Here is a 26921-nt window from a genome sequence, read left to right on the forward strand (position 1 = left end):
ACCTCCTAAAAGACACATTTTCTTTTATAAAGAAATCTTATTGTAAGCATATTAGAAGTTTATGGCATACATTTATCCCAGAACATAGGTCTCTCAGAACTTTCATATAAACTATAATTAAATATCTCATTATGACATTGGAACTTGAAAGTATATCAAGAAAAATGGAATTAGAATCCCTAAAATTTCCTCAATAGTGAAAATAGACCTAATATATAAATTAAAACATGACTGTGACTATGGATGAAGATATAGAGAAAGATATAAGATATAAGAAAGATATAAGACTTCCAAAATAATAACCAAAAATCAGAAGGATGGGAGATGAAGATACTGAGACTACTGTAATTAATTCTCTCTCTGACCCTAGATCAATTCTTCTAACTGTGATAAAGGACCAGTTTCCCCCCCAAGACATCACAACATCACAAATTAATACTTTGGTTAAAAATATGTATATACATATAGGTATATATGTATGTATTTTATATATAATATGAATTACTAGAAAAAATAATGATCACGTATTTGGATAATGCAGGAATGTCAAAATGCTATAAACATTTCTAAATGCTTAATCTCAATTTCTGTACTTACATTGTTGCAGACCAGTAGCAAACAGATCACAGACTCAGATCAGTCTGCAGACTACACACTGAGTAGCACTGCTTAGATAATTCATGTTGCTCCCTTAGGTCTCAGTTCCCTTATCTGGCAAGACTACTAGGTTTAGTGACTGACATATAGGAAGAAAAACAACACAACACACACACACACACACACACACACACACGTCCTTACAAAGGAGAAGAAACAAATTCAAAGAAACAAACCAACTTCTTTCTTGAAAGCTAAAAATAGTGACCATTTTTCTGAGATGATCATCCCAGCACCCCTTAGATCCCACCACCATAAATATACACTGACAAAATCTAGCCCAAAAAAGTCAGAATATCAATGAAATAATTTACTTGGACTGTATGTTCTCTGAAATAATTTGTTAAAGTAAAACTGATGTGAAACAAGAGCCATATGATTATTCATTTATATGTGTAATGCAGCAAACCTTACTGCATTTACATTTCAAAAGGCATAGATGATATTGCTAAATGAGGGGATTGATATCTTCTGCAACAACACAAAGCAAGAATTCTTTTTTAAATTATGTTAAATGTTACAGAATTCGAGAGTTCACTGAGCTGAAAAAAGCACAGCAAGAAAATTACTTTTTGCCATCTGCACAGTTTCTAAAGTATCCACTAGGCAACAATAACATTAAAGGTAGGCTAGGATATGTCCCTGTTTTAATTAGTATATTAATCTCACAATTCTTTAAAGAACTCAGCATTTTGAGAAATAACTTAGCCTCAAGTAAAGAACACCTTAAGAACTTACACCTTAAGGTGTAAGAACTTAAGTTCTTACAGAACTGGAGAAAATATTTACAAATCATGTATCTCATAAGAGACTGGTAGCTAGAGTTCTCTTAGAACTTAACAATAAAAAGACAGTCCAGGGCTTCCCTGGTGGCACAGTGGTTGAGAGTCCGCCTGCCGATGCGGAGGACATGGGTTCGTGCCCCGGTCCGGGAAGATCCCACATGCCGCGGAGCAGCTGGGCCCATGAGCCATGGCCAATGAGCCTGCGCATCCGGAGCCTGTGCTCCGCAACGGGAGAGACCACAACAGTGAGAGGCCCACGTACCACAAAAAAAACAATAAAAAACTAAAAACAGATACAGTGTTCTGCAACAGCCAAAAATATCTTTACTATTGGCCCAGTGCTGATACCTAAAGATCTGTGAGTGGGACTTGACCTCCCTTGGGTTAAGGTATTCCTCTATTAACATGCAAACTTTCCTAGGGGTAATTTATCAAAGCCTTTCCAATGTACTTAATTGAGAATTTGATTTGAGGGGGAAAACAGATTCAAAAATGGGACAACTACCCACAGACAGTAGTGTCGGGAAGGGGCCCTGTGCAGTGTGCTGAGGGACCACAGAAGAGTGCAGGAAGTAAAGAATATTTTTTACCTACTTCAAGGGATTGCTTAGCGCGCTGCCTAGTACACATCTGCACATTCAGCCCAAGTGCAATGGCTCACCTTTCTTTTCAGCCACAAAGGCCAAGGTAATAAATACAATTAGAAATGAGCTTCTCAAATTTTAATGTGTACATAGGGATCTTGTTTAAATGTTAACTCAGATTCAGTAGGTATGGGTGGGGACAGAGATTTAGCATTTTGAACAAGCTCCCAGGTGACACTGTTGCAGTTGGTCTGCAGTCCATACTTTGGGTAGGAAGGGGCTAAAAGAATCCCTTCCTTTTCAATGCAATGTCTACTACTCTAACCCTGGCTCTTATCAACACCCTCTGAACCAAAAGCAACAGTATCTTAGCTGGGGAAGAGGCAAAATATAGTGGTTTTGAGAGCAGAGCCTGGTCCTTGCAGTCAGACAGACATGAATTCAAATTTCAGTTCTGCCACTTATATGACCTTCATTTGACTTCTCTATCCCTGAATTGCCTCCATTGTCAAATAGTGATGATATCTACCTCACAGAGAGGCTGTCAAGATTCAGAATAATGTAGCAAGGCACTTAGCTTGCTGCCTCCACTGGATGGTCTCTTTGCCTTGATTCATCCAACAATTAACTCCCAGGACAATCTCCCTCAAATATGCACTTATCACATCAGTCTATTGCTTCAGGGATCTCTTAATGACTACCAAATCAAAGGTAAACCTCCTTAACTTGGTATTCAGCTCTTACTGTCTCTCATTTGCTTACCTCTAAGACCCACTGTGCTCCTTCCTATTCAACATCACCTCTGGTTATTACCTTCTCCAGGCAAATCACCTCTGTGCCACCATTAAATTTACTAATTCTGAAATGTGGACACAAGCATTTGGAGATCTAGGGAACTTCTAATCAATCAACTGGTCCAAACTCTTCATTTCACAAATCAGAAAATAAAAATCCAGAGAGGCTAAGTGACTTGACCTTGACAACAAAATGATTACCAATCAGTATGAAAACCTGGTTTTTGGACTTCTACTCTAAATGTTCTTTTCAGCAGATTTTCCCACTTTCTCTCTAGCAAACTTCAGGAACCATGCAAAACTCACTTTTAAAAAAAGGCCCTCTGTTTACAATTTACTCTACAACCTCTCAGAATGTAGGCATGAAGTTTATGTTTTGGTTTATTCAACATGATGCCAAAACATATGACTGACTCAGTCAACAAATAAGGGAAGAAAATCAATGATACCAATTATTTGCTTTGGTACACCCCAAATCAATTAAATATTTTAACACATACTAGTTACTGTTTTCGGAATCTGCCTTGTTAGAACTTAGATTGCTGATAGGTGGCTATCTTCTCTTTCCACCTGGATTACAAGTCTTTTGAAAACAGGAATTTTTTTCTTCATCTTTGAATTCCCCATTACCTTGCCAAGGTACCTTGTTCCTTTCTTCATGAATTGTGTAAATAACTGCTAATTTACTGTATTAAAGATGCATTATTTTTCATAATTTGAGTTTTATTACCTTTGCAATATTTCTTATCTAGCCCACTTTGTTATAGTCTTATTTGCCCACTTTGTTTTATAGTGATGTATTTTCCCATTCAATGGCATAAAAATTAAAAAGATGATTCTCAATGGCTATGTGTTTTTATTTTATTCATATATGCCTTTGTAATCATAAAAATATTTTACATCTGTGTATACTTTATATCTCCAATCACACAATATATATCTTGAGTATAAAAACATGTTTTCCACTTTTTTATCATCTCCCCAAACTATAACCCCTCACTTCTACCAAAGTACCTGAAGCTAGGCTATACACATTACAGAAGGACTAAAATAATCATTGTTCTTATACTGCTATAACACAAACTAGCAATTGGTATATTAAAAGAACCCAAAAAAAAGTTTAAAAAAAAACCCACACAAGTGCAACAGTATGTTATGTATACAAAGATATGTATAAGTTGCAAACTAATCTAAATTCTCAGAATAAAATACAAAAATATGATTTTTATTATCAAAAACCACATGATACTATAGTTGGTTACCCTAAATGGTAAGTAATTGAAAGAACCTTGTTTTTCCTGGTTTTAAATATTATTTCACATTCTACTGGAGCCCAGAGAAAAGTAAAACATCTATTGCTTGGCTTTTACTAGAACTGATTAGTGCTACACCTAACTTTACACACAAAAAAATCTTCCTCAAAAGTCGGTGTCTATCATAAAGCAGAAACTAACACACCATTGTAAAGCAATTATACCCAATAAAGATGTTTAAAAAAATGTGTAATGTGTAAAAATTTACCCATTAAATTTATGTTTATGTACATGGATGGATTTATATCTAAGCTTGCTGTAGATGCATTATAAGAGTTCATTATTTATAGGCATCATGGAGATAATCCTTAAAGTAATCCTTTGGAATAAGTGATTTACATGTTTTATAAGTTCAAGTTTTCATATATTGGATTCCTTAAAGAAAACAAATACCAAAAAAGAAAAAAAATCATCTACTATTATAAAGTATGATCAAAAGAGCATAGCCTTTTTTCTTAATCTCAAACTTTAAAAATAGTTCCATATATAAACCAGTATTTTTTCATACAAACCTATGTTCTTGTAATGCTCACAGTTTTTAGTAACCTATATTACTTGGGAATTTTTAGTTAAGAAGATACCAGGACAATAAATGACTGTTTTATATCTTCAGCTTCATTTTAGTCTTCCTATATTCACACCCTAGAGGTTCCAGATTCTCATCCACAAAGTGATTATGGTCTAGGACTGAATCAGATTTGTAACAAATGTCTACTGTGATCCTTCAACCTATCATCGATGGGCAGAGCCAATATATGTCTTCTAGCTCACTGAATCCTTTCACCTTACCTTAGGGACTTTCCACAATGCTTGCTTTTACAAATAATGAAAATGAATGAAAAATGATTTCAAAATAGAAAGATGGAAACCCAAATCATTATATAGTATCTAAAAGCTACCCTGCATCTACCATCTTAGTGCCTAAACAAACATTCTAACATGTATGACAAGGGATATTCTTTAAGGTTTTGAGTTTCATTATCTCTAATTTTATCTGATTACTGACATGCACCATTTCTACTAACACTTCAATATATCCAGCCATACAATAGTATAAAACTTCTAATAGTGGTCTACAATAGTCTAGACACCATTAAGATTTGCTTTAAGTTTTTCAGTAAAAAATAAAAGCACAAAGCTAATAAAATGAAATTTCTATTAAACATAATTTTTATAAATATTACCAAATCACAATGAAACTAACAGCAGTCATACAATCATTTATAAAATGTATTTTCCCTCAAAAAATAAAAACAAAAAAATGTTTCCAAAGAGAGATGAGAAAAAATTACAAAGTACAATATTTTTAAGCTACAAGCTTTACAAAAATCTGTCACCATCTATGTTACAATTCTAGTCATCAATAAGGTACTTTTTTTTCAATGCACTATTCAAAAATCAATTATATCAACTCTTTTGTATAGAAAAGCAGCACACCTTTCAGGCAACTAGTATTAATGAGTAGACGTGACTATAGAATCTCCATCTGTTTCTCTGACAAAGCTGTGACTACTCTAGTCACTCATTGAAATTCCATTAATCTGGTGTACCTTAGGTCCAATGCGAAAATCAAAACTCCATCTAACCCTTTATCAGCTCACAATAACCTACAAGTGAACTCTGCCTGTTAGCATGCAGCAAGTTATGATTTTGCTATCAATCAGGCAGTTGGCCAATAAAAAAAAAAAAAAAAAAAAAAAAGGCAGGCTGGAAACAGCGTGTCTGGCAGGGTTTGAAGACTTTGTTTTTGTTTTCTGTTTTCACTCCCTTTCAATTTCTATAGGGTGTCTGGACCTTGTGAGATTATGCATTATTCTCCTTGGCTGTGATTTAATTGCTACCAGCAATCAAGTCGAAGCATCACTGAAGTGTGCTTGAATTTCATTAGAAGATATAACTTATGCTACTTTCCTACAGTACCTAATAAACCATAAAGAAACCAAAACACATATGGCTTGAGGGAATAACTGGAAAATTAGGTAGCCATTTGGGAACTGAATGAACTTTTGAACCAGAGGAACAGAGAAAAAGAAATATTAAACGAAAAAACAAACTTAGAATGCACACAGAGATGTGCAGGTTTGACCTTTTTAGTACCTTGAAAATTACATTAGCATTATGAAAAATACATATCATGTTTGTAGTTTATAATCCATCAAAGTTCAGATACTTTGTTAGTGCCTACCATAAGGTAAAAGTCAAAAGGACAAAACAACAATCTGATTTGACAAAAGGCCTTTTGGTGACCTGTGCTAATTTAGTTATACTTGTTGTTAAATGCATTATCATTTTATAATTAATATATCATTAGACTAAGGTCACACAATGAAGGAAAATTTATTCAGCAAAGGAAAGAGAACACATATAACAATCAAGCTGCAGGAAGAAAAACTAATATGACTAGATGGTATTTTAGAGTGGAAATTAAAAGTTCAAGTGGTAGTTTTAAAATTAATTTAGAGTATTCTTAGAAGAAAATGTAAAATTATCAAAAACAGCATTACTTATATACCAAAAATGAATAATACTAAAAGTTAAATTTTCAATCTAAGAATTGCTTAAACACTGATGAAAATGCAATATTTAACAAAAATTTAAATGTTACACATAAATATAATTTATTAAATAATATTCAAATATTGATAATGTTTTAGCAATAAATCTTTTTCATGCTATTAATGTATTTTATTTATCTTTGGTTATGAAAACAAACATATAATAAATTATTTACTCATAAGAAAAAAACAATAGTCCTGTAAATGATTATTGACAGGATTATTTACATGAAATACAATAACAATTCACTTTTCCTGACAAATCACTGGTTCTCACATATATTTAATTGTTGGATTTCTTAGGTTGTAATATTTTCAAGATGGCACATAATGCTTCCTGGTACATCAAAATATCTATGCTATTTTGAGAAATCCTGAGCATATATATTCTACGAATATATTCTATATGTGTATGTATCCATATCTATATATTATCATGAGTACAAGTACTCTCTACATATGTATACATACAAACATACTCATTTCTATTTACCAATGTTTTCCAGAGAAGCAAAACAAACCATTGTAATATGTCTGAAAAATAGTTCAACTCAAATAATAATTCATTGTTTTGCCTAAAAATATTACTTCATCGATTATAAAACATTTTCTAGTAGAAATGCTTTTGAAGATCAGGTTAGAAAGGGTAATGCTCTGCTTCAGATAATAAGTGCTACTGAAGAAAAATGTGCATCTTTTAAAAAAATAGAGAATATAAGAGAAAGAAACTCTTTCCTTTTAAAAATAGATATTAAATGTTTGCCAAAATGTAAAATTCAACATAAAATGGATATGATTATTGTTGCTACACACTATACAAAGTTCTGAATATAAGAAAAAGATTGTGTTGTTCTGAATCAGTGGTTAGAATGTTTATCACTTATGCATGTACTTGACTTATCCCTGTTCTGCAGTAGACATAATTTTATACCTCATAAAAGCAATTTATGTTTCCAAAGGGAATAATCTGGATAACATAAAATGTGGAGTACTCTGTTGCAGGAAGCATATTTTCATTCAGCAATTGTATTTAGAGATGGAACTGCACAGTTTGATCATCATATAGCGGCAGAAGGCATTATTCATTTCTATGCCTACGTGAAGCTTTGAGTGCCACAAATTAATATGCATGGCTAATTTATCAATACACATTCTTAATTTGTACCTATATATCACCCTTATAGGTCTCTATAATTCAGATGCACTCAACTGGGTGGCATAACAGAGAAAGCACATGCTACACTAAAAACCAGTTTCATAACTTTGGCAAGTTTTTAAAAATTAATAAGAAATAAATAATCAATTTTATTACCATTTCAATTAATACAAAAAACTATAATATTACTGTGTAATATAGGATACTTTTAGATGACCATCAGAAAAATGAAAATGTATTATTAAAAGAAGCATTTGAATCCGGAGCCTGCGCATCCGGAGCCTGTGCTCCGCAACGGGAGAGGCCACAACAGTGAGAGGCCCGCGTACCGGAAAAAAAAAAAAAAAATAAAATAAAAGAAGCATTTGATAGAAACCTGTCTCAATGAGAGAAGGCAATTAGGAATAATTAATTTAATATTTTATGAACTCATTTTGTATGAAGTTTTCAGGAAAAAAGAGATCAAAAACCTTTTTCATTATTTATAAAATAATGAAATACAACAAGCCATAAAGCAGTACAATAAAATTAAGCAAGAATCTGATAATATCAAATTAACCAACATACTTACTGATAATATTCATATGATGATGCAAGCACTCTCCTAAAAATTCAAGTAAAGAAAATTTTCTAGGAAAAGAAAGAACTACATACTTAGGAAAACCACTAGAGAGAGCTCTTCTGTTCCTTAAAAGGTTCTGGTAAAGGTAAGTTAACTGAAGCCTCTGTGTTTATCTGCTTTCTGACAAAACCACCACCTTTACACATTGCACTGTTTTGTGTTAGAGTGTCAAGAGGTATATTCTATAGGAAAATGTCACATACCATCAGAGGGGGCCTCATCATCTTTATCATATCTTTCTGAGGCTAATGAAATAGTGTCTGGAGGCCCAGCAAAAGGGTCATCATATTCTTCTCCATCTTCTATATCACCTATAAAAGAATCAGAGATGAAAAGGATGGATATATGTATACCTGAACCACTTTGCTGTACACCTGAAACTAACACAACATTGTAAATCAACTATGCCCCAATATAAAGTAAAAATTAAACTTAAAAATATTATTAAAAAACAAAAACTAATCAGAGAAAAGTCTTTTATAATTTAGCCATCTTTAAAAGTGTTACTTTGTCAAAGAGGTAAATTTTACTATTAAATTCGGTCACTTTCATGGAAAACCAAAGAAAAATTTTTGAACTAGATAAAAACAGATCCTATTTTAATGTATATTTGCTGTAACTTAGCTAAAGTAAGTTTTTGAAAGTCAGTACACAACTGCTTCTTTCTGTTACAAAAGGATACAAGTTCCAAAATTATGATGGTCTCTACAAAGATGAATTCAAAAAAGTGGAAGCAGGTTAAAACATAACATGTAACCAAAACAAACAAAACCAAAATAACAATAACAGCAACCAAAAAAAGCATGGGAAGCACAACAGAGAAAACAATTCAAGTTAATTCCATTTACCTACTCAATAATTGGAAAAATGATGATGAGAAATTGATCATTCAAAGCCATATGAACATTTTATGTTTTCATTAAAAATCACAGATTACATTAGAATAGATTAAAAATACTCAGTTGTGTTTTCAGAGCAGGAATCTTTTACGGAAAAACTGCTTTAAAACTCATATAAACCTTTTAAATTCAAACAAGGTGATTTACAAACTAGACACTTTCGATTTTGCATTCAGTAATATGTTACTTTATTTTTTCTTGTGTTCTGGCTAGTTTTCTAGATGATTTCCAAATCTTAGGCTGACTGGTTGGCTTGAAGTCATTTAATCCCCACAATAAAACCTTGTGGTTTGGGTTTTTTCCATATACTCATTTAGAATAATTTTTTAAAAGAGTGAATCAAACATTTGCTATATCCCAGTTATATCTAAGCACTCATTCTTCATCCATATTGAACAACAAGGAAAAAGGTATGCTTAATACCATATAAATGATCTGTTAACAATTCAGGTTACTTGTTAAAATTTTGTTAAAATTTGTTAAAAATTCAAGAGAAAACCAACCACCTCAGGTATTACCTAAAAATCATAGTGAAAAATCTCCATAGGAATCCTAGAGTGCCTATAGTATTACTTTTAGATCATAGTTGCTGGGCAGATCCAGATTAAAGCTACCTGGCTCTCCAAAAGGATATCTGTATCCTCTGACATGTATCTGATGGGTTGCACCCTACTTCCACCATATTTTTGGTAAAGAGCCTCTTTCAAGACAACACTTTCAAAATAATAAAAACCAATATTCATATCTACTTTTTAAAATTTTGATATTTTATCAGCATTCATCATCCCTACCCTGAAAGTAAAGATATCTCCCATCAAGACAATAAGAGCAGAACATAAAGATGACTATCTTATTGTCCTTAGTGATTATACCATTATGTGTACCATACATGGTGATGTTTCTTCCCCAATTAAAATTCCAAGAAACATGTACAAATACTACTCATTCTTCGGATCTTAATTTCTCTTTCTTTCAAGATGTTCAAAGTACTTCTCAGAACATTCAGTGATCCCTTATAATATTTCTCTTATGGAAAGAAGAGTGGTCTGATTTAAAATATGAGGTAAGAGAGAACCTCATAAAAAGTGCTAGTAAAAATATGTTTGAGCATAAAATGACAGCTCATGGAATACACAGTAGTAAAGATCACAAAATCCTCAACTGCTCAAAATTGCTAGAATATCCTTATATTCTTAATAAAGTAAGAATTTTTATGTTATGAATTTTCTAAGGCTATTTCAAATCATGAACTATAAATCTTGCTATGAAAAAAAAGTATTAGCACACTTTGACTACATCACCATAACTTAGCACTTAGCATATTACACTATTAAGAATACAGAAATACAACAATAAAGCTATTGATTCTATGGAAAGGATTTTGAAAAAAATTCAGATGCTCATGCTTAAATCTATTAAACTCTGTGTGGAAATAAACAAAATATTTTTAAGCTTTGAAAATCAGAATTAGTTTATTATCCTTTGATAATATCCATTATATACTTTTGTATATATATCCATGTATGTACACATACACACACAGAGCAAAAACATTATTATTAAAGCTATAAATTCAATAATATTTAATATAAGTTAAGACCGTTCTATGCAAATTAGTTACTGACATGTTAAAGACCTCTGTGGTTTTTGGTTTTGTTCAAAAAAAAAAAGAACACTTTTTGGATTATAGAGTAAAGTGAAATTGTCTTCAATTTACCCATTCTAAGAACTGCAGTTCATTTCAAATGTTGGGTTTTTAAAAAAAAAAAATACTGTGATATTTATATTTAGCTAAGACAAAATAAATTAAGTACTGCTACTGGCCTCATTTCTCCCCTCCCCGCTCCTCCTTTTTTAAAACTTTCCTTGAATTTAACTCAGAAAGTAAAGAATAAGCATCCCTGTGGCATCTGTATAGGGTTATTCCCTTTTTAACTTGCATTAAGTTGAAAAAAACACATCATTTTTCAAAATAGTCTTTTTCATTTTACTGTTGTTCCAGTGATGATCCACCCCTTTTCCCCCCTCCCTAATTATATTTTTCAACTCAACAAAGAGCTGCTATATTATAAGGAGCTTTAATTGAACACAGGGGTCGCTGTTGAGCAGTGCAAAGCATTTTTTCTCCCCACGGGCTGAGTACTTGCAACTATACCTGCAAAGACTTCGATAAATTAAAAGGAAAATGTTCAACTTGTGTTTATGTAATAGAAAACTGAACTCCAAAGCAACAATGGGCATCAGGTAAACGTATCCGATACAATTTACAGACATAATTGAAAGCATTACAGCCTAATCAGACATCTAAAAGAAAAGCATGCTCAAATGAAATGTCTACAGAATCATTAGTTGGCAGCCATTCTATTACCATCACACATAATGTCAGTGGTGCCTTGAGCCTGTGCCAATGACAACAGCATAAATTTTGCATCTCATTTCTATGGTCATAAAATTAATGATCAGTTTAAAAATACTTCTTTGTAAAAGTTATTGCGCAAAGAAAAGACATGAATGTGTCCCTGTTATGTACTCAGAAGGATAATTATGGGGTTGTTGCTCATTAATACTGTTTCTTGTTTCCCTAGAAAAGCGTTTGATTTATCCCACAACTTTCAAAAGTTTAATTAATGATACAAAGTTAACAGTCTAAAAGACAATGATCCAAGACTTCTTGTCCTGTAATTTCATTGGCAAGTTAAATAACACATCAAAATCAAGTCTTAGGCGTATCACAGCAGCATATTTCTTTGAAAAATATTTTTAAATTTTTAATAGTTGGGTTCAAATTACTATTATCCCTTCTTTTTTATATGGCTCATGGTCAATTAACATTTCCTAAATGCCTGGAGATAAAGCCCAGCAGCAATTGAACAGTCATGATCCCACCATTGAAGGTGATTCAACCAATCTACTGCTTGTTTTAGCAAATACAGTTCTATTTTGAATGCAATCAGGTAAACAGTAAACTAAATAATATATCTAAAATTCAGATGATAACCATTCCCTTTTACAGAGAATGAAATGTAAACTTGGTGGGGAAAATTACTTGAGTGAAAAATATTAATTTCTAATTTTCTACTCAGTTCACTTGTCCAAAATAATTTCTCAAGTGATAATATACAGCTATGGATGGACATAAACATTTAACTTATTATTTCTTAAGGGAACCTGTAGTTTAATTCTTAAAAATTTGAAAGATTTGAGTCACCACAAATAAGATTCTCTTCATAACTCTTCTACCATAGAAGGGCTAATTTACAGCATGCAAACATGAGGCAGAATTTTAAAGGAAGGACACCATTCCTCAAATACTACTTTTGAAACAGACTTCTACTACTATAGGCCCCATAATCTCAAACATGCTTAACACATTTGTACAAGGCCAGAGATGGGGGGTAGGGGTAAGGGAGCTGCAAGTTATTTGCTCAGATTTCACTGGGGAGCTAACTTTCAACAGAACATATACTATGTTAGGAAGAGTATATGTTCTGTTAGGAAGAACATATACTATGTTAGGAAGAGTAAAGGAAACGAAGTTAAACGTCATCCAAACTTCTGACTTTTCTGCTGTTCTCAAGGATTCCATCAGAACAAACTAAAATGGGTCCCTTCTTATCTAACAGCCTTGTTACTCAAAAAACTAGTTTAGTCCATAAATAAACTTAATAATACCAATGAGGTCAAAGGAAATTGCTTTCTAAGTAAACCTATTCATATTTAACAATATCAATGGAGTTTTAGGATAAAATCTGCTAAATAAATGTTTTAATTTAGAGGAAAAATATTTTAAAGGAGAAAATGAGAGCTTTTTAGTTATGACATCTAAAGAGAATTGAAAACAATATATTCACATTTTTTAAAGCTGTAGACACCCATATTTGAAAAATATTCTCTTGAAATATTTGTCTCATGTTAATATGCATACCCTTCCTTTAGTAATTTATGGTTTCCTCAAAATTTATTTGAAAACTGAATTATAAATCAAGATTTACTAAATCCTCTTGATAAATGAACTTGAATCTGAGAATACACATTAATATAACACTTATTGAACACTGACTATGTGTCATGCATAGGTATCTTCACATTATCTTATTCTATAAAGAAAATAATAATACCAAAATCATCACTGGAGTAAAACAAGCCTAATATAAGGGCAAGATACAACTACAAGTAAAACTTTTTTATCATATACCTAATATATATTAGAAAATTCTATTTTATACTCAGTCAGTAACACCTTTACTCAAGTAGTAATATATTTTCATCCCCAAAATAATTATTTCAAGTCACATTTAAGAGCGCTATGGCCTTATGATGTGACAGAGAACAAATTCTGAAATAATCATAATTGTAAAATAATTCTAAAATGAGCATAATTCTAGTGCATGAAGCCTGTATTTAGGAGTATACTTTATATTACTAGGCTACATTGTAACTAAGAATAAAAAACTAGGGTTAGATAGTTATTCTGTCAAGTACAATATCTAAAGACTATAAGAAGAGTTGTGAGAGGAAAGTAAGGAAGGATAACAGACATCTGTGAACATTAAAGTAACTAATAACTCACTTATTTGAAATAAATAAATGTGAATTAATTCATTTTATTTAAGAACTCTCTTCCAGGTCCTTTTTTCTCCCAATAATGATATTAAAATGGTACTTAACCATCATGTAAAAAAAAAAAGTATGTGAAACAAATAGGAATATAAAGGTAAAAAGCAGGAAAATAGCCTCTGGTCACTTCATTGTGACCCTATGTTGACCTGAGAGAGAGAAAGAGAGAGAGGGGAAACAGCCAAAAGGATTTCTGCCCAGGTCTCCTTGGATGAAGACAATCCAAAAACCCCAAGAAGAAAATGTAAGAAAAAAAAGAAAAGCAGCATTATCAAAATATACTTAGATGAATTCAATTTATTCAATGTAGAGACCTGATTATTAATAAATTCCTGTTTTTAAAAAATATGTCTTTTGAGCAATTGCTTATTCAACTATTAAGCCTGTACTAACTTCCCTTTACTATTTCTAACAAACTACAGAAATAGTCTTTTTAGAACAGTCGAATTATACTTTGAGGGTAGAATGGCATAAAATTACTCAGCTTCTCATATTTCTCCAAGGTATACATCTAATTTATCCACAGGCTTACTTTTGAGCAGGCACTCTTGGTGATTAGTTAACTCAATACAGCAGTATTGAAATACAAATGACTTATTCAGAGGAAAATGATTATGGGGAATCTCTGAATTCTGTGTTATTTGAACTCTTATTCTAGGCTCATTTTTCAATTTCTACCAAATACTATATAAACTTCCATTCTCCTTAGAGACAAAGAATGTATCTCAGTAATGTAATTTTAATATCCACACACCTGAACAAGTCCTAAACCAGAATACCAAAGGGCAAGTTCCTACCCTATTACTGAATCATATGCAATTCTACATATATGACTTTATACTATCACGTTTTCTTAGCTTAAAAATGTTTAACGTACAAATAATTAAGTCACAATGAGAGTCCAATAAGTAACCACTAGAACAAAATGTGCCTTTTAAGAAAAAAGGCAGAATCTGATACGCAATATTTCCCCTATAAACAGTGCACTGTATAAAAGTTATCATAATTCAAATGCATAAACTCATTATTTCTATACTCAACTAAGCAAAATACAACATGATTAAACCCACAGTTTAGATTCATTATAGAGAACAAAGAAGTAGGTACTTGTGGAGAGGAGGAGTTTCCTGCTCTTCCCTTTATTTAACAGTGTTGAAAAGTTTAATACGGAAAAAAATCTCTTATTTCCTCTAATCACAACAATTGTGATGACTTATTGTGAAAAGAAACTGTGGTTTCCTTTTAACTGATTTTAGGTTTGTCTGGTTAAGTAGCTGGTTTACTGAAACCGTCATTACTCTCTCACTTATCAGTTGGCAGAGATATGAGTTACTCTGTGGTATCTGCTAACCCCAGTTAGAAGATGCCACACTGCTTCCCCCAAACTCAGAGCCTAGCTTCACATAGTTAACTGACCTCATGTTGTGACCCTCATACCAGCATCCACAGGCTTCAGGTCATGACCTATGAATTAGCATCATGGAAGTAAGGGCCATACCAAGTTTCCCTTGCAGAGCTGAAGACATGAAATAGTAGAAACTTCCTACGCCTTTCTGGATTTGGTTTTCAGTACGCTAAGCAGCTGTCTCTCAAATCTAAAGGAAGACAATCAGCTTACCAGCATTCTCACGTGTTTCGAAAAATGAAACTGAATCCCCTTCTTTGAAAATGCCTACGGCATACATTTATTCATATCAAAAGAATCACAAGAATAATAAAAACCAGCATTTGAAAAAGATTTTACTCATGCTCCCAAACAAAAATTGATACTGTTTTTAAACCAATTACCTTTTAGAAACATTACCTATGAGCACCCAGCCATAGGCCCTCCTGCTCCCATGACCACTATAAAGTAATCTCTACAGGGTTAAATGGTGTTAGGTTGGTATCTCGCCTCTGCCTCACAAAATCCTTCCGTGTGTAACTGCACGTATATACCTTTCTTAACAAATTTCTGCCACAATGAACTCTAAGAACCATAAAACCTAAGAATGTTAAACACAGATTTCTGCATGAAAGATTGTGCAAAAGAAGATTGTGCAGAGTAGATTCTAGATATGTTTTTTAATTTTATTCTCAGCAGGGGGAGCTAGCACTCTCATCTTTAATGTCTAAGTATACAACACAGAAATTTAAATTTTGACTCCAACTATCAAATTTCAGTATGTGTTAGATTTTCCTATTGAAAATCTCTGCAAGGAAAAAAAATGTCAAGTTTGACAAAACTTGAAAATTTACCTTTGTCTTGAAATTCCTGAAGATAGCTGCAAGATAAAGCAAGAACATTATATTTTAAAATAAGGGTTGACAAATCAAAACAAGATCTAATCAATGGCAATAATTCAAGTCTATTTTAAAATCTATATTGTAAATATAGATTTATAGAAAAAACTACTTCCTATCCTGAAATGATAATTCCAAAAGGCTTATCGATTTATAATAAAGGTATTTTTAAAGACTTAAGTTACAGTAGTAAAACCAGAATATATCTTTAATACATACAACTTAAATTACATTTATTCATTTGAGTATCTGGAGGTATCTTCAGTATTTATGTTAAAATTCTCAACCTACCTATGTCTTATCAGTTAAACCAAATATATCCTCAAATAATCAAAATAAACAGTTGGATTTTGCTAGCATGCTTAGAAAAATACATAATCAATAGGCTTCACAAAAAACAGTATTATGATAAGCCTGTCTGTTTTTAAAAACTATTATAGTAGAAATATAGTTTGTCCTTTAAAAATACTTCAAACCAATTAAATTAGAACATAAAAAATTTAATCCCACAATAATCAGTCCTTCATTAAAATGTTAATTACAACGTTTCTTATAAGTAAGAAATAAGTAATAAAAGGCAAGTAAGTGACTTACATAGACTTCACATCTTTTATCTTCTTAATAAGGGAGTCTCTCTTTTCCTTTGCTTTCTTGGATAAATTTTCCCCTCTCAGTACGTCTGTTACAAATGTTTCAACATCTAAACCATGAAATATAAGAAAAAGGATACAAATTATAGGAAAGAATCATTTTTTTGTGAAGACAAATAGGACAATGATTGTTTCTACCCATAAGTGTTAATATCTGTACAATTTGTTACAGTTATTTATCAATCCAAAGCATAACAGTTGAAGTATGTTTCAAATACTAAATTGGACAAATCTTCACCACTTAGCTAATAAAATGTGTATGCTCTACTTATGCTTAACACAGCGAATGCTATTTGAATGTTTGGCATCATTAAACCAGGAAGAAGCATGCAAGTTTTAATAAACTATGGTGCCCCATAAACAAATTCTCTGTATAAAAGCAAGTGCAGAGCTTTCACGCATGCTACTATCATTTTTTAGTATTTTGTAAGTTCCTGTATGAACAGGTCATTCACAATATTATATCAATATAAGCTAATGTCTCTGGCAAAGGCATCCTTTTCCCAGTGTAACCAATTTTCAGGTATATGCAGCGCTTAATGCTTTAGAGGAAAAACAAATCCCTTTTTCTAGCCAAGATTCCCAAGTCAAACCCTCCTCTTTCCTACCTGCCCCACCTACTCTGGCCAGCTATTCTCAAATAAAAAAGATAATCAGTTGTGTGGTTTTGTGTCCTCTTGCTTCCTGCCTTGGCATTACTACCTGGAAATATTTCTTTAAATAAAGGAAAGAGTGGCAAAATAGATTTAGCCACTATTTTAAAATATAGTAACCAAGAGATAAGACTTCTATAGCCTCATATAACATTCTCACAAAGCTTCTTTTTAATTCAGTACACTTCTAAATTATTCTGCTTTCTAATTCTCTCTGGTATACAATTCCACCAAATCCTTATTGGTTTGATTTTACAATAGCACCACTCTTATTGTTCATGTAATACTGTACAAGTTTAAATTAACTTTATATTCAGAATTTCAAGTGTCACTTTGAGATATCTAATATAGAAGATACCATTAAAATTTTTTCAGTCGGTATGACTATAAACCACCCATATTTCATATTGAAGAGATGTGTATATGTTTTACTTTCTTTTTATTTAACTAATTTGTCTCCTAATTCACACTGATAAAAAGATGGTATCAAAACATACAATAATATTATACTTAATTCAAAGCAGTATAGCAAATAGTCTTTCAACTGTACTTATAATTAGCAACTTAAAACCTAGTGTTTGAAATAGAATGTTATAACTGATTTTAAATTCTTGATTACAAAAGTATGTTGATCCAAGGAGTGAAGCTGATTAAACTGTTATTATATTCATTCATAATAAATTGTGTAAAAGTGATTCTTCACTAAATCAATATAAGTGAAATAATTAAAATTTCGTCTTGGAATAATTTTAAGTAGCTTTCTGGTTTGAAGTCCATTACTGACTAATGTTAAAAGTAACTATCAAAATGAAACAAAAGCAAAATGTCACAGCTTCTCTTTCCTTGAGCTGTCCCTATTTTGAAGAGGGGGACACAGAGACATAATCCAGTACCAGTGCAAATTGGACCCACACTTCTAAAGTGAGTTCAAAATAATGAGACTTATAAAAAAGCACTCTTCTCTCAACTCTAAATTTTGTACGCACCCAGAGGAGCAAGGCAACCTCTGGACATTCAGATATTAGCTGAAATGGAAAAGATCATTGGCTTCTCTGAGATGGCTCCAATAAATCCACTAAGAAACTGGAGTAAGAGAAGGAGTAGCACCTCTACTGCTGATTCTTTCTTCCAACCAGACTCAATACTTGGGAGAATCACTGGCATAACGATTGGTAGTTTGCTTAATGTTACTTTCACTCAGTGTTTGTCTTTAATTCCCTCATCCACACGAGTATTTAATTGCCTATTTTACATTTTCATTATACAATACAAGTTTAAACAAACAGGATCTCTTTTCTATCTCCGGAAGCAATAACAGAACGAATTACAGCCCGAGTTATTTCTTTAAAAGGTCTTTTCAGTTGTATAAAAACTCAGAAACAAAAAGCTGTAATGCTCTATATAGTGTTTCCTAACAGTGCCAAAAATATTTTTAAATTATTGAGCTATGCTATTTTGTGAGGAAATACTTGTTGAAGGAGTGTGAGACTGCAGGAAGAATCTGTTGTTTGTTTTCTGAGTGGGAGGAGATTCAGAGATTGCGCAAGGGAAAATTTCTATATGTTTAGAGTAGTCTTAATGTATTTATTCCTAAACTTCTGCCACAAAAGGGGTTTAAGGCAACTGAAAAGATTTAATAAACATTGATTTTTAAAAATTATTTCACAAACGAGATGTGGAAAGCGTACAACCTGCTTTCTGGTTTTTTTTTTTTTTTTTTTTTTTAACAAATAAGAACTTCATAGTGGAAGCGATTCCTGCAATAGTCTTCGTTTGTTGTTGCCCACAGACTCAATTGGTTTTCAAGTTTTTGAAATCCGGGTTTTTTCTTAAAATCCATACTGTGCCCATTTATTTTGAAATCGAACGAAACCAGCCTCTCCTAGACACAGGAGACCCTCTAGACGTGCCCGCGGCCTTCGCCGAGCCCCTGCGCAGAGCCCCGACCCCGTTTCCCCAGCGCAAAGACGTAGCGGGTGCTGGAAAGTTACTCGGCCTTCACCGGGAGATGCTCGGGCTCCGCCGTCCGAGACACTGGGAGTGTTAAACCCCAGGGTTCCCGTCATTGGAGCTGTGAGCAGGGAGCACTGGTTTGGGGCAGCGCCCACGCCTGACAAATGGGACTGGATCTGCGGCTTTGTAGCTCAGAGCCAGGGTAATATTTCAAAAGCGAGCAATAAAAGTCCTGGGCGACTCAAGCACTCCCCTGGCTGGTTGGAAAAGAGATCTGAAGCTTTTTATTGTGCTCTGAATAGCCCTGCAAACGGTAAACTAGCGAGCGCTTTAGCCCTCTTCTACCTTCCTTTAGGGGTCATGTCCCTCTGTTAATATGTAGATTTCACCGACTCCAGACTGCCTGTAATTCGGGGAACAGCCGTAATTCGATTACAAGAAAAGGTCAGCCTGCCTCCTCGCTGGCCTCTTGGCCTGGTGAGTTAGACAGAATTCCTCTTTCTCACAGGAGGGATCTCGGCTCGCCAGCATCCTCCACGGGAGAGGAGAAGCTTAAGGACCCACCCGGCCACGTGGAGAAAGCGCAGTTCCGGCGCCCTCTAAGCACCAGGTCTAATCCCTACCGCCGCTCCGCGCTTCGTCACGTAGACCGCAGGTCAGCGCTGGCCGCATTTAACCCCAGAATTGGCCCCATCTCCATCCTCCTCTGCCCCCAAATCATCACCAAGGAAAAAGTTACTCAGCGAATACAAATGTGGTGGTGATTTTTGCTCCTGTTACACCTTAGCATTGTCAGAGCAAACCTGATCTCCCCGTACAACTGTAAAGATCTGGGGGAGAAGGCCTCTGGAAAGATCTGATTTACAACGCTCTGTAGATAAACGTTAAGGTCTGAAAACAACATTAAAAGATGACATCATGTCTTGGCTCAGCAATCCTCAAGCAGTTTAAGTTAGAAACTTCTCAATAGCCATCGCAACCCCTAAGAGGTAAATACTTAGCACACACTAAATCACCTAGTGGTACTCAAATTTTCTTCTTTTCCTGTACATATGGACCCCCTAGAAAAACTGCCACTCATCTCCCCCTAGAGCCCGAGAGGCTAGGACAGGTATCTAACACACACACAAGCTAACAGCTTTCTACCAATTTCCATACTAATTGCAGTTTCAAGGTGAAACCACACAAGGTTACGACAGTTTTAAAATTCTTGCAAACTATAAACTGTCGGCTTCTCCAAGCTGAGTACATAGCACAGGTTCCAACTCTTTAAGAAAGCCGGGGTTTGACCACTTGCCCTCACCATCCTCCACCATGGAATATGACTTCCAGGCTGGAGGTTGTAAACAAGTCACAGAGGTAACACCTGGTGTCTTCTGCCTAGTCCTCCAACCAACCAATACCTCACCTCCCTGCGCAGGCATGCAAGCGCGCAGGCACAGGCGTGCGCGCGCGCGCGCGCACACACACACACACACACACACACACACAGAGCCTCTGTGATGGCCTGAATTGTACAGGAGAGGGGGGCAAGAATTAGAATGAATCCACTACCACATGCTCAGCCCCAGACCAATGAGTAAGTGTAAAACCAGTCAAACCATACCCCAAATGGCTTTACGACTTAATTCCACATCTTTCTCTACTTTATGAATTGGGCCAAGTTGCACTTTGTATTCACTGAGGTGCTATCACTAAACTTAACAAGAATCTCAGCCTAGAATTTAAGTTGGCATCAGAACAAAAAGAGAAGCTTTTCTTCTCTGTTAAAGGAGGGTATGGTCTGACCAAATACCTACTGGTGAAAACATAAAAATCAGTTAAACTGGGCACATGTAGACCAATTAAGCTAAATGCCCAAATTTGGAGAATGGCTAATTAAAAAGTTATTGATAGCTCTAATAAATGTCTTTCTCTTGATTACCCAGCACCTTTACAGGTTATGGTTGAACTGTGGACTTTTCAAACATGGAAAAAGAGACAGGAACAAGCACAAGGAGTTCTCAAAGTATGATAGGAAAAACGTATCTGAGTCTTACAATCCAATCATCTGATTACATTTCCAAATTGGCTTTGGAGGCGAAATGACTTATTTTGGTGGAAAACTGGACTGTTGAAGGATAGAGATGAATATTTTTCACCTCTAAAAGATGACTCGATGAATAGCACCTTATAATCATCAAAATCTCTTTACTACACATTTTCAAAGAAGCCACAGTGAATAAAACATTAGTCTGAGATTTACACTATATTCACTGTTAGGTATCATGTATTGTAATGTGTTCACTATGTGATTGAAAAAGAAATGTAAACTCAGCGGAATGAAAAAGATAGACTTGGCTTTAATTGAAAAAGACAAACTAAGTGAATAATGAGTATATAAAAACTAGCCTATGCCACTTTTATCACCCATATATGACACTTAATCGTAAATTTATGAGAGACAACTGAACTGTGTTTCAAATCACCCAAGGCTTTTCCCACTCTGATATTTCTGTCTTCTTTCTAGTAATACTTTAATGCTGATAAAGTAAAGCTAAGCTCATTAGGAAATTTTTTATATACTTCTCTTTTTTTAGAATATTTAGATTTCTTTTTTAAAAGGAAACCAGTGATAATTTGGATTGGGTAACTATAAAATTGTGCATACTAGCATATTATCAAGAGCTTTATTTAGTAATCTGAGATGAAAATACTTTAAAAGGAAAGTCATGAAAAAAAAACAAGACAGCCAAAGATCCTCTCCCAAGAAAAAACAGAATATTGTATGCTTAACACAGGCAAATAATTTTCCTAACACCACATCTTAAGTCATCTATGTTATTTGACCCATACAAGACACTATAACTTTCTGGTCCCTTGATTTACAAACATATATTCCTATTTCTAGAAGAGAAAAATCTTAGAGGTGTCATGGACTGATTTCACTGTAAGATCAAAGGTTCTCATATCAACTTTAAACTCATTAGTTATTACTGCCAAAATGGGGCAGGTTTGTTCTTGCTCTATAGGAAAATCCAGGTGCTAAAGAAGTAGGTGACTACTGATGACTCAGTAGGTGGCACTCTTCCCTTTACATACTCAGCCAATGCCCCAGAAGGAAGTTATGGGACACTAGATACACCATAAATGATTCTCAAAAGAAAAATAAAACTGAAATGTTGACCAAGTTATAAATGGAACTTTGGAAGGGTGGAAATCAAACCACACTATTCTCAGCATTGAAAAAAATTCTACCTCTATCTCAACTGAATTCCGTTCTTTACCTAGTGTCCCTAAAGGGATTATCAATTATGTGTGAAGGTTTTTAAAAATGTCCTGGAAATCCTCAATAGAGGAAAATGCAATATTTCTAATCAAGACTGCCAAGTGAACAAAATCTCAGGGTCACTTTGCAGACACCACTCTGTTTATTGTTTGGTTGGTTTGGGTTTGATTTTTCAGAGTATACTAACAACCATCATTTTCTTCAACACTGGTTTCATTTTCTAACTCAATAAAAAGAAACTAACATTTTCTTACAGCTTTCCTTTTTAAATATGTTGTCCTAAAACAAATGAATGAGAATATCTAACTGCAAACCACCAAGAGTCCAGTATTCAAAGGGCGATTAAACAAATCAAGGGGATTGGGGGTGGGGAGTGGCGAGCAGTGGTTCTAATTCCTCTCACTTTCTTGCCTGCCTGGAGAAAAAACTCACATAAATCAAGATTATTCTTGCTGTTCATCCCAGTCAAAATATTTGGATGTGGGAGAAGATTAAATGGACAAGATTTGGGATAATCCTTTGATTCTAATTATCCCAGCTAAACCTGTTCTTCCATTGTGGTGAAAAAAAATTAAAGGTTGCCTGTAGTGCATATGGCAGTCCCCAATTTACTTTTAACAACAAATATCTGTAAACCTTTTTCTATTCATGGGACAAGAAAATAATTCAACACTTTCATAAAAAGTATAGGCTATCAATATTTAATATACTGATTCCACAGAAATAAAAATAACTAATGGTCAAACTATATAGCCACTTTTTCAAGAGCATCATTAAATGTGAGGTAAGAATGATAACCTCTATGGATTTTTGCATTTCTAAAGAATTTTTTTAAAGGGAAGGAATCAGAAGGAGGGGGAACAAATATTGAAAAGGAAGCCTCAAACAGATATAATCAGAGGAAAAAATAAAGAGAAGAGAATAATAAATTGATAAGAATACATTTGAGCACCTACCTCTATCAAGCAGTTGAAACGTCAAACATTTAACACATATGGCATAATGATTTGGATAAAGGGAACATGGAACGCAAGGGGAAATGTCCAAAACAGTTTTTTTAATAGGCATTATCTTTTGACTTTATATTCTTTTTTTCTGAAGGAATTTTAATGCCTGAAAAGTTTAGTTCCTTATCTTCTCTACCCTGGAATTCTAGCATAGCGCCATGCATTCTAAGAGTGCTCAACTGTTAACTACAATCACCACTGCCAATATCTCCTTCTTACTTTCAAAGAAAGAACTAGGTAAGCCAGCAATATCTTTAAAATTCAAACGAATGTCAACTCTTCCTCTATAGTTTTAATAATTTTAAATCTAACCATGTCCTATTACCCAAACACTTGAATAATGCAAATGATCATGCACAATCCAACAGAATTTTTTGGATAAAAAATGTGAAAAAAAAATCCTCAGAGCACTTATTCTTGAAACCTTTCCTACCTCAAAAAAAGATTTTAATTAAAATCAACCATAAAATGTTAACCATTTTCTTTGAATGATTAGTTTAAAAAGAAAACTGAAAAACACTGGTTCACTTGTTTCATTTCTTTACAATTTATATCATATATATTTCCTCATAGCCATACCTCTTGAAAATATCCTCTGAAAATAAAGTATAAGTCAAATTTGTAATCAACAAAATTTTAATGTTTTATTATTTGTTTTTAATACTTCGTGTGTTTTAATATGTGATTTGCTTTAAAAATGTGAAATACTGAAAATGTCAATAAAATGATTTTTAAAACGCTGATTTCAGACATTATGTAAGTATTATTATCTGATTAAAGAGAGAGAGATGGCTAAGGTATATAGGAAGTTAACAATGGCAGATAATTTAAATATTATTTAATTCTGAGCTTTCAATTAAATTACGCAAATAATGGCTACATGAAATATTTGTAATCTATGGGGATCAGAGAATAAAGAATCTCATAACCCATATATCATACTATCTGCAAATGTATGACTATGGATCCAGATAGCAAACTGTCTACTGTGGAGCTGTCAAGCTTCAAAAGCATGTACCCAGAGGTCTACACTTTACTTCTTAAACTCAAAAATTCACACCTAGAATATCCTGAAAATGGTGACATCTATTTTTAGAGTTATGATAAACAGTTCTCTGACCTGGTGACTAAAATAATATTCTAAGCAAGGAATTCCAGCATAGTAACAACAAAAATGTTAACTGCAGTAAAACAAAATCAGCATTCACTTGAAACTCTCATAGAATGGAATAAAAGCTGCCTTAACTCAGCCCCTACAGTTCTCTCAATATTCCCCTTAGTGGTACCCATTAATGACAACAAGCATTTCTTAGAGTAAAACACCGTCCCACCACAAATGCATTCATCACACTGCAATCATGTTCACATAAACATGTCTGCATTCATACACTATTGGTTTCATTTTCTCTATCATATTCAAGATGCTAACCACCAAAATAGTGTAACAGCATATAAGATTTGGTCTCACAGTGCTCTAACAGTAACTTACTACTTAAAATGTCACATTTTAAACACTGCTTTAAGAGTTAAAATACGCAAATTGTAACACAGGCATCTAAGAGAAACTCTTTTAATCCAGTTATTCATGACCAATATTGAAGGATACTAAAGAAACAACTAAAGAAAAGTAAAAATTTTTAATCAAAATTCAGTATTCAGAATTCTGATGTACACATGACAAAGTGAATAATGGGAAGAATTCCAGAGCATCAGGATAGGTAAGATTTGTGCTACCCTAAAACAGATGTATTGTCTTTTCTACCTTGTGCAGAAATACAAATTTTTTAACAGCCCTTAGTGAAAATACACATCTCCATATCAAGTATATTAATGAACTAGCAGTGGATTCATAACAGCCTTGAAGAATGCACCTTTAATTCCTAAGTTCCTATAAATGGTAAGTTAAAACTGAAAAGGGGAAGATGAGAGTGCAAAGATGAAGTACTGTACTTTAATCGTGTGACACAGGAAGTTGGACTTTTAACACATCCTTCCTTTTTTGTTTTAACATGTTACTCAGGCTGAAGACAAGTGGCCATTTGAGTGTCAGGCTCTCTTCGAAGGTCTCAAATATGGGTGGACTGAATGTTGAAGAAAAATGGGAGTTTTAGAAATGACAAACCTTTTGGTCCCATAACCCCAAACTCCTAACCCCTGTAGCTCAGAAATCTCTTTCTCCTCCATCGGCCAGCCAACCGAAAACTACTTCTTTGACTTCTCTCCCTCTCCCTCCCTCCCTCTCTCTCTCTTGCTCACGCTCTCTCTCTATCGCTCTCTCTCTCTCTCTCTCTCTCTCGCGCGCACACACACACACACACACACACACACACACATACACACACACGGCGTCTTCACGACGTATACAGAATTGTCCTGATCGCGTTAGTGTAGCCGACCAAGAAGGGCTTCCCCACCATCCTCGCACCAAATTTCAACACACACGCCCACTCCCATTCTCAGACCCCACTTCCCCACTCCCAGTCCCACTCCCACTGGGCAGGAGGCGTGGGGAGAGCGGAGAAGGAGGGGAGAGACTCCGAACGCTTCTGTCCCCACCGGCTCGCCGTCCCCGCGCCCCCGCCCCCGCCCCCGCCGCGTTACCCGCCCCCTTCCCGCTTTTTACCTGCCAACAGGTTCCTAATTTCCTCGGGGAGGGGGTAGGGAGAGGAGGTGCTGCCGGGGTTGGGCATGTTAGGGAGCGCGGGGCGTGCGGGGAAAGGACCTGCGCTGAAAGGGGACCCGACCGGCTGGGGTTGCGGCTGCGACCTAGACTCAGGCTGGCGGTCCCGGTAAGGACAGCTACGAGTCCGGACACTGCCGGGCCGAGGCTCACAACAAGGAAGTCACTGAAGCCCCAGCCACGGCTGCTGGACTCTCGGCCCAGCCCCGCCCGGCAATTCGGGGCGGGGCGGTGGGCGGGGAGGAGGCCAGAAGGGCCGGAGCGGCCTTAACTGCGCATGTGTAACCCTTGGTTTTCCTTGCCTCCGAAAAAGAGCCCCTGGGCAGGCCACACCCACCGCTACGTAGGGGCGCGAGAGGGGGAGCGGCTGGTGGGAAGGGAGTGGAGTGCGGCTGCATCACCTGATCCAGCGCCTGAGGTGCCTTGCGACCATTTTTATCACTGG

At 34.7% G+C, this 26921-nt stretch overlaps 1 protein-coding gene across 1 annotated transcript in view; it reads right to left on the reverse strand.

Moving 5' to 3' along the window:
- Window positions 1-26486, reverse strand: part of SKAP2 (src kinase associated phosphoprotein 2) — a gene marked incomplete at both ends in the record, with an annotated part of 146906 nt that extends 120420 nt beyond the window's left edge. Inside the window, 4 exons of the mRNA XM_079711518.1 lie at window positions 8670-8777; window positions 16221-16246; window positions 16860-16965; window positions 26420-26486. Of these exons, the coding sequence (XP_079567644.1) occupies window positions 8670-8777; window positions 16221-16246; window positions 16860-16965; window positions 26420-26486 (307 nt within the window). The remainder of the gene's footprint in view (window positions 1-8669; window positions 8778-16220; window positions 16247-16859; window positions 16966-26419) is intronic.
- Window positions 26487-26921: the final 435 nt, after the last annotated feature.

The sequence above is a fragment of the Hyperoodon ampullatus genome, assembly GCF_949752795.1.
Source record: "Hyperoodon ampullatus genome assembly, chromosome: 9".
Lineage (NCBI taxonomy): Eukaryota > Metazoa > Chordata > Mammalia > Artiodactyla > Ziphiidae > Hyperoodon > Hyperoodon ampullatus.